The following is a 9,745-nucleotide window of genomic DNA, read 5'->3' as shown; positions in this document are numbered from 1 at the left end:
TAACATATCAATTATCATAAAAGTGTACGGTTTTTATAAATTTGATATTGTCACATGTATGTCACATACTTTACAAGTGAATTTGAGTCATATCATACGTGATTTGGATGCGAATGTTAATTTCTTCGCATGGACTGAATTTATACTTAAAACAATATAATTTCGAGGCATAAATATTTAATCGAACACGTTGCGCCAACGCAATGTCTTTAAGTACTAGTAACATTGCGCAATAACAATTGAGATACCAAGCAAAAAATAGAAGTTTTAATCAGTATTGATTCTTCACACATAGAAAAGAAGCTGAATGCTACTAAATATATACTAATATACTACTCCTATATATACAATATTACTATTGTTTTACTGTTATGAATAGTGGTATTATATAGTAGGAGTAGTAGTTATAATATTATTACGATTAACAACAAATCGTATTTTTATTATTTTGTTAGAGCAGCACGTCGTAATGTGGGAATAGAGTAGTGTATAATGAATACTGACTTGTATAAATTCCACTTATGTGGAATAAATTATGACAGTTATTAGGTTTAAGTTTCAACTTTCAACCCTCGTGTTTCTTTCATAGTGGTAAAACAAGAAAATGATTGAAATTAATTGTCGCCATCATCAGCTGGTCACCGCCATTAATTCATTAAACAAATTTTAAATCCACTGATTTATGTATTAGTATTATTTAATGCAAATAATTGAGGGGATGGGTTGACAACCAAACACCAATGATTCTTCCTTGACTTTCCGTAGTAAATTATTTTGATAAATAAATCTTAAATAGCAAATCCATTAGTCCTTAAACCTAAAAAAAAACTCAAGTCAATTTGGCAATTATATGTATATGAAAAATAATCAAGTACGAGGTGTTAAGATTAAGAAAAGTACACTTTGGGTTTAAAACTATTTTGATTTCAATATATAACAGAGATTAGGACTGTATAATTAACTTATATTGCCAACGAATAAAGAAAAACGGAAAGCAAACCTGCTAATTTGGGACTAGTTTAACTAAAAACTAATGTAATGCACGAATCAACTAGAATAATATTGAGAATAAATAGAATTAAAATGATTGATCGTCTGATTTTTTAGTTAATTATAAGTAATTGCTGTTTTTTTGTTGAGTTGCAAAGCCCACTAAACTTAAAGTATTAAACTAAAATTAATGTCACCATGTAATATACTCACAGCTCAACTAATGAGAATAAATAGAAAATGATTGATTGCCGGATATTTTACTTAATTTTAAGTAATTATTGTTACTTGTCCTATGCTATAATAATAACAATACTTTTTCCATGTCCCAGCAACTCACGCAACTATATACTCCATTTATATCATAATTAAACTATAAAAATTAAGGATATTGGAGTACCAACAATTTAATTCGAAAATCTATACATTATTGTATTCAAATAATATAATCTCTTTTAATGCATAACTAAAACTATTAAAATGAAGTTTTTGGCAGTTATTTTCGCTAAAATTATCATTTCAGTAAAAAAAACGTGATCCAAAACGTGGATCAAAACGAGGTTTAAGGATTCAACTAATTAAAAGTTAAGTACTGTATAAATTTAGAATTGATGAATCCGCGAATTTCCGATGTTTGTGAATGCTAATAGAGAATGAAAATGCAGACACAAAGAATTTACGTGGTTCGATTTACTGAAGTAAATCTACGTCCACGGGAAGAAAAGAGGGCAGAGTTGTATTGCTTGATCTGTTTTCTACAGCTTACAAATACAAACTTGCTATTTGATATTTTATCTCTAGAGAGCGAGAGAGAGAGAGTCCCCCTAATCTATCTGATCTAAGTTCTATTTATACATTGAACTAAGATCGTGGCTTGCATCACCACTAATGATGGTTGTGGATGTCGTGGAGGTCATGCGATCCTGCATGGGCCCACTATCCTGCATGAGTTAATGACTGCTTGACACCACTAAATAGATCGTGGGTGTAGTGGAGATCGTGGAGGTTCTGACATGAGTTGACGATCTCCCAGTTCGGTCAAATACTGAGACCGAACTGCTGAACTATTGCCGAGCAGCTTTTGCCGGTCTGAGAGTAGAGCTTGATTGGTCGGCTTTTACCGAGCTGTAGGCTGGGGCCGAACTCTTTGGTAATGCCGAACTGATTGGTTGGCTTTTACCGAGCTGTAGGCTGGGGCCGAACTCTTTGGTAATGCCGATCTGATACTCTTCCTTGGGCTTTGGGCTGATGGGCCGTCACTGCTGTTGGGCTTGTTTAGTCCGTACTCCATCACTACCCCCCCCCCGAAAAGCGAAGTGAATTACTTCGGCGAAGCGAGTCACTTCGGCATTCTGGATAAAGGTACGGGGTAAGTTGATGTTTGTCTTTGGTCTGATGAAATAAACATCTTTGACCGGACTCGTCTTTGGTCTGATGAAATAAACATCTTTGACCGGACTCGTCTTTGGTCTGATGAAATAAACATCTTTGACCGGACTCGTCTTTGGTCTGATGAAATAAACATCTTTGACCGGGCTCGTCTTTGGTCTGATGAAATAAACATCTTTGACCGGACTCGTCTTTGGTCGGAGGAAATAAACATCTTTGACCGGACTCGTCTTTGGTCTGATGAAATAAACATCTTTGACCGGACTCGTCTTTGGTCTGATGAAATAAACATCTTTGACCGGACTCGTCTTTGGTCTGATGAAATAAACATCTTTGACCGGACTCGTCTTGTGTCCTAATTTGGCGAGTTTTATCGCTCGGATCGGACTTTCCGTTGTCCTAATTTGGGGATCGGACTTTCCCTTGTCCTAATTCAGGCAAGTTTTATCGCGAGAATCGGACTTTCGTTGCAGTTCGTTTCAGACGAAGTGCTTGATTCTTAAGCCGAATTGCGGTCTTGTATCCTCTTTAGAAGCTTTGACTCACAATCGTTGGCTTATTGCAGCTCGTTTCAGACGAACTGCTTGTTTAAGCTGAATTGTGGCCTTGTATCCTCTTTAGAAGCTTGGACTTCACAATCGTTGGCTTATTGCAGTTCGTTTTAGACGAACTGCTTGTTTAAGCTGAATTGTGGCCTTGTATCTTCTTTAGAAGCTTTGACTCACAATCGTTAGCTTGCAGCTCGTTTCGGACGAACTGCTTGTTTAAGCTGAATTGTGGTCTTGTATCTTCTTTAGAAGCTTTGACTCACAATCGTTAGCTTGCAGCTCGTTTCGGACGAACTGCTTGTTTAAGCTGAATTGTGGTCTTGTATCTTCTTTAGAAGCTTTGACTCACAATCGTTAGCTTGCAGCTCGTTTCGGACGAACTGCTTGTTTAAGCTGAATTGTGGTCTTGTATCTTCTTTAGAAGCTTTGACTCACAATCGTTAGCTTGCAGCTCGTTTCGGACGAACTGATTGTTTAAGCTGAATTGTGGTCTTGTATCTTCTTTAGAAGCTTTGACTCACAATCGTTAGCTTGCAGCTCGTTTCGGACGAACTGACATCTCTTCGGTACGGAGGAGATGGAGTTCTCCTGTGGTTCCGGTACCGAGGAGGAACAGGAATATGTCGGGGTTGAGGATTCTTCTTTCCGGAAGACACGGCACTACTGCGGTAGTGACTTTCATGTCTGGAGGAGGAAGGAGAATCCACCCTTTTCGTCTTCGGCTCTTGGCTCTTTTGCAGGAAGGCTAAGAACTCATCCTGCTTCTCAGCCAAGAACAGCTTGACAGCCTCATTCAAATCAGGCTGCTGGGAAGACTCGGTGTGTGGACCTTTTGAGCGGCTTGTTCCTTCTCCGTGAGAACTGGAAGTAGATTTTTCACGAGGCTGCTTTCCAGGCCTATGGGCTGCTGGATTAGCTTCCTCATGGTTATCACGGACGGAGGCACGGGTGTTATGTGATCTGGTAAGCATTTTTTTGGTAGAAGAGGATCAAAAACTCGCTTTATCACAAATTTGGTTCTCTGTTTCCCACAGACGGCGCCAGTGATGAATCCGCGAATTTCCGATGTTTGTGAATGCTAATAGAGAATGAAAATGCAGACACAAAGAATTTACGTGGTTCGATTTACTGAAGTAAATCTACGTCCACGGGAAGAAAAGAGGGCAGAGTTGTATTGCTTGATCTGTTTTCTACAGCTTACAAATACAAACTTGCTATTTGATATTTTATCTCTAGAGAGCGAGAGAGAGAGTCCCCCTAATCTATCTGATCTAAGTTCTATTTATACATTGAACTAAGATCGTGGCTTGCATCACCACTAATGATGGTTGTGGATGTCGTGGAGGTCATGCGATCCTGCATGGGCCCACTATCCTGCATGAGTTAATGACTGCTTGACACCACTAAATAGATCGTGGGTGTAGTGGAGATCGTGGAGGTTCTGACATGAGTTGACGATCTCCCAGTTCGGTCAAATACTGAGACCGAACTGCTGAACTATTGCCGAGCAGCTTTTGCCGGTCTGAGAGTAGAGCTTGATTGGTCGGCTTTTACCGAGCTGTAGGCTGGGGCCGAACTCTTTGGTAATGCCGAACTGATTGGTTGGCTTTTACCGAGCTGTAGGCTGGGGCCGAACTCTTTGGTAATGCCGATCTGATACTCTTCCTTGGGCTTTGGGCTGATGGGCCGTCACTGCTGTTGGGCTTGTTTAGTCCGTACTCCATCAAGAATATAGAGAAAGCATTGATTACTGAAACCAACAGAACTAATTTGTTCGAATTATGTATTCCAATAGTGATTTACATAAACAGCTTCAAGATATCACACAGTTCATCTATTTTCGTGAAGGAATCATTAATTTCTATTGTAAAATATGGAATTATTGGAATATTATTGGTAATATGAGTAAAATAGATGACAGTTTTGTTTATTTGATATAGTTTAGCCCTTACTCCCTCAGTACAGAGCACTACTACTATAATCCGATTCTCTTCCGTGGTTGGAAATTCCTAATAATAAGCAGTTGAAAGGAAATAAAATTAAAGATTAATGCAGGAAAAATACAAAGCAAGGGACAGGCTACAGAGTGGTAGAAAATTAGTGTTGAGATTTGAGAAGGATGGCATGACATTGGTGGGAGATAAAATTAAACAAGTAATTAGTAGATCCCAAATAGTAGTAAAGAGCACCAATAATACACATTAAATATCTAAATTTTCACTTTCCACCAATGATACGTCAGGTAGCCTAGTAATAGTAGACTTAAATTAAGGTTCCACACAATGTAACAACGTTGGATTTCCGAATTTAAACTAATGGTATGCTTGGTTTGACTCTCATGCCATCCGCCCTATAAAAACCCTCCTCCACCACCACCACCACCCATCACATTGCCCTTCTTGCTAAGAACAATTAATACTCCATTAAACATGGCGGAGCCGCACCACAACACGGAAACGGCGCCGGAAGAAGCCGCTGAAAATGAGGCCGGTATCAAGGAGAGGAAGGTCTCGTGGGCCAAGCTCCGCCGCGTAGACTCCCTCAACATGGAGGCCGGAAATGTTTCCTTCAAGCCCACCCATCACGCCTCCACCCAGGTCTTTCCTCTACTTCATATATTTTTCAAAAAATTTTGAGAATCTTTCTTACTATATGTTGATTATAGTATATGTTACATAGAGATCTACGAATATTAAAATATGAAACTAATTGCTCTTTTTAAATCTCTTTTGTGCTTAGAATTTGTACACAGTAACATCAATTAATTTGATAGTCCCATGTAAGTGGTGACAGACACATAAAATTGCATGAATATACGAATTCTTTAATTTTCGAAATAGGAGTTTAATTAAAGCCATATGTGATATGTGGAATGAATGAATGAATGAATAGGTAAGTTGGGGGAGGACATTGAGCCTAGCGTTCCAAAGCGTGGGAATAATATACGGAGACATCGGAACGTCGCCGTTGTACGTGTTCGACAGCAGTTTCGACGGAAGCATCAAACACAAAGACGACATATTGGGCGTGCTATCCCTCATCATTTACACCTTCGTTTTGATACCCATGATCAAATACGTCTTCATCGTTTTATGGGCTAATGACAATGGCGATGGTGAGCGATTGCCCTTTTCCTTCATCCAAACTCCACTTTTACCACTTTAGTTTTCTCATTAATTCCTTTCATATATATTCTTAATTTACATCTCACAGTCAACAGCTGCGTGCGATTAAACCACATAAATAATTTTAAATACATAAATCTTCCCGCGATCGCAACTTTTAGTGACGTCATTCCTAGAAAATATTGGGAAATAAATTGCATGAATTTGGACGTCATAGTAGAAACAAAAGTTGTTGAGATATAATAAGATTAATTGTTGTTTTTTTCCAACATGTATAATTTTGTTTATTGGTGTGTGTCAAAATCATCATATGATCATAGTATCACCTACTAATAATATTTGTGTACAGTACGCACGCTGCATCATAAGATTACAAGTCCTTACTCAGTTAGAAAAAACTAAATTATGTATAATAATCATTTAAATCACAAAATTTGATTAAATTTTCAATTTTTCTTAATTGTCTCATCAACACATAGGATAACATATTTTGATGATGCTCGAAATGATGTTAGTTGAATCAAATAAGTACTTTTTTTGTTATCTTATTCCAACTAGACAGCACGGTCACTAAAAATATGGTTTTATACATTGGCGTGACAATGATGATGATAATGGTATATACCTGAACAAATAGGAGGAACGTTTGCACTATATTCCTTGATATGCCGGTACGCAAAAGTGGGGCTGATCCCAAACGATCAACCCGAGGATCGGCAGCTCTCGAACTACCGTCTTGACACGCCGTCAAACCAGCTGCGGCGGGCTCAGAAGATCAAACACGCACTCGAGAGAAGCCTGACTGCCAAGATCATCCTCTTCCTCGCAACAATCCTCGGAACTGCCATGGTCATCGGAGATGGCGTTCTCACTCCTTCCATCTCAGTTCTTTCCGCTGTTGAAGGAATCAAGGGGCTCGGCCAAGGTGACTAATTAATTTAATTATTTATTTACAATTTCCTTTAATTTTTCATGGCTTCACTGATGTATGGTGAGTGGATTTTTTGCAGATGCGGTTGTGTACATTTCAATAGCCATATTGATAATCCTCTTCAGCGTGCAACGCTTCGGAACTGACAAAATCGGGTACTCGTTTGCTCCGGCGGTTTGCACGTGGTTCATGCTGATAGCCGGGCTTGGCTTGTATAACTTGTTCAAACACGACATCACCGTCTTGCGCGCCTTCAATCCTGTATATATTATCGATTATTTCAAAAGGAACGGCAAAGAGGGATGGGTCTCTCTAGGAGGGGTCGTTCTCTGCATCACCGGTGATTCTCTCTCCTCTCTCTCTCTCTCTCTCTGCTTGCAATTGTTGCTAAATTAATAGTATTATTTTTTCATATTTTTGATGATCAGGAACCGAAGCCATGTTTGCAGATCTAGGCCACTTTAATGTACCTGCTGTCCAAGTATGATGAGGATCTTCCATTTCCTTGTTCTCGTATAATGACCTATTTTTCTTTGGTTCTGTGTTTAAAATTAATTATGTGTGTATTGATCATCTACCTATATACTATATGTTGCAGATGAGTTTCTCAGGAATTGTGTTTCCATCTCTTCTGACGGCATACATTGGACAAGCTGCATATCTTTCCAAGTTCCCGGATCATATTGGCCGCACATTCTACGACTCTGTACCAGGTGAGGCTAACTAAATCAAACAGACAAATACCACGCATAGGTGTAAAAAGAAAACTGAAACCATCTCAACTATTCCTCCTTCCATTAATTGGTTGTAAATGAAATTTCATGATGGGATGGCCAGAAACTTTTACTAACTCAGCATTATATGGTTTCAATGCAGATCCTTTGTACTGGCCTACATTCGTGGTGGCGAACGCTGCGGCCATCATCGCGAGTCAGGCTATGATATCGGGGGCGTTTGCGATCATCTCCCAGTCGCTGAGCCTGAGCTGCTTCCCAAGGGTGAAGGTGGTCCACACCTCTGCCAAATACGAGGGGCAGGTCTACATCCCCGAGATCAACTACCTTCTCATGATCGCCTGCGTCCTCGTCACCTACGGCTTCAAAACCACCGAAAAGATAGGGCACGCTTATGGTATTGCGGTGGTTGCTGTGATGGTCATAACCACACTAATGGTGACCCTGATCATGCTGATGATATGGAAGACCAAAATCTGGTGGATTTTGTCCTTCTTCATCGTGTTCATGTCTTTGGAGATGTTGTATTTCTCATCAGTGCTGTACAAATTCACTCAGGGAGGTTATCTCCCATTAGCCCTATCTATAGTGCTGATGACCATGATGGCCATCTGGCACTACGCCCAGCAGAAGCGCTACGTTTTCGAGCTCGGGAACAAGGTCTCCTCCGGGCACGTCCAGGTATACTAAACTTCATTTTTTCCAAATTTTATGTCAATAATATATTTTCAAATATAATTTTAAAAAATATAGCCCCTATTAATATTATTTTCTGCGGCCGCCTGCAGGAGCTGGTGAAGAGCAATGGTGTGGCCAGGCTCCCCGGCATCGGCCTCCTGTACTCGGAGCTGGTGCAGGGGATCCCTCCGATGTTCCCTCACTTCATCTCCAACATCCCTTCGATGCACAATGTTGTAATCTTCGTCTCCATTAAGTCCATCCCCATCAGCAAGGTCGCTCGCGAGGAGCGTTTCCTCTTCCGCCAGGTGGAGCCCCTCGACGCCAGGATATTCCGGTGCGTCGTCCGGTACGGATACAAGGATCTAATCGAGGAGTCCGACGAGTTCGAGCGGCAATTGGTCGACAATCTCAAAGAGTTCATCAGGCACGAGCATTTCATGAATACGACCGCCGCTTCCGATCAACACCACCACCACCACGCTCCGATTATCGCTGAGTCCAGTCCGATTGCTAGGAAATCGACTTCCTCCGTGGTCCACGTGGAGGAGGCGCTGCATGCTCCGCCGCGAGTCTCGTCGGCGTCGATCCAGTCGTTCGGCGCGGGAAGGTCGGCGAATTCGTCGGATGGGGTGAGGACGGTGGCGGTTCCGAGCGGGGCGGAGGAGGAGACGAGGGCGGTGGAGGCGGCGATGGAGCAGGGGGTGTTCTACCTGATTGGAGAGGTGGAGGTGGTGGCGGCGCAGGAGTCGTCGTGGATGAAGAAGTTTGTGATAAACTATGCTTACAGTTTTCTGAGGAAGAATTTCAGGCAGGGGGAGAAGATGCTGGCGATACCAAGAAACAGGCTTCTTAGGGTTGGAATGACCTATGAAGTGTGACTTAATATGATTTGCAGCCAAAACTATTAAATATATATACTTGTAATATGGTTTTCCTGAGTGGATATGTATGTGTTGTATGTTTGCTAAACTTTCTGCCCTTTTCATGTGTGTAAATTCATCATGTTGTAGGCATGGACCAAGACCTCAATACTTCAATAATTTTATGAAATGAGATTATGGAATCGTTTCCAGATTATTTGATGTGTTTATCGTAAAGCGTCACGACACACTCACACACATATATACATTAGTTAGTTTCCAATTTTGAAGCTGAAAAAACAAGCGAAACTTGAATTAATTAATTATATCAATATATTAGTAGTATTTTATTATATTAAAATCATCATTCTTATACATAGTATTATGGAGCAAGTGTCCATTAAGTATATAACTAGAGAATAAATCTCAGCCATAAGATTAATAAATCAATGGCTGGTATTTGGCCATGTGATTTTCAAAATTGAAG

General features: G+C 40.4%; 1 protein-coding gene across 1 annotated transcript; it reads left to right on the top strand.

Moving 5' to 3' along the window:
- The first annotated feature begins 5,313 nt into the window (after nucleotides 1–5,313).
- On the top strand, nucleotides 5,314–9,475 carry LOC121799090 (potassium transporter 5-like). The gene is made up of 8 exons (XM_042198429.1): nucleotides 5,314–5,524; nucleotides 5,820–6,042; nucleotides 6,690–6,977; nucleotides 7,063–7,323; nucleotides 7,412–7,464; nucleotides 7,582–7,696; nucleotides 7,860–8,398; nucleotides 8,506–9,475. The coding sequence occupies exons 1-8, from the start codon at nucleotides 5,357–5,359 to the stop codon at nucleotides 9,274–9,276; spliced, it is 2,418 nt and encodes an 805-aa protein (XP_042054363.1). The 5' UTR covers nucleotides 5,314–5,356; the 3' UTR covers nucleotides 9,277–9,475.
- Nucleotides 9,476–9,745: the final 270 nt, after the last annotated feature.

This window comes from Salvia splendens, chromosome 4, assembly GCF_004379255.2.
Source record: "Salvia splendens isolate huo1 chromosome 4, SspV2, whole genome shotgun sequence".
NCBI classification, from domain to species: domain Eukaryota; kingdom Viridiplantae; phylum Streptophyta; class Magnoliopsida; order Lamiales; family Lamiaceae; genus Salvia; species Salvia splendens.
The sequence above is the reverse complement of the archived record's forward strand: the minus strand, read 5'-3'. Positions and strand labels throughout refer to the sequence as shown.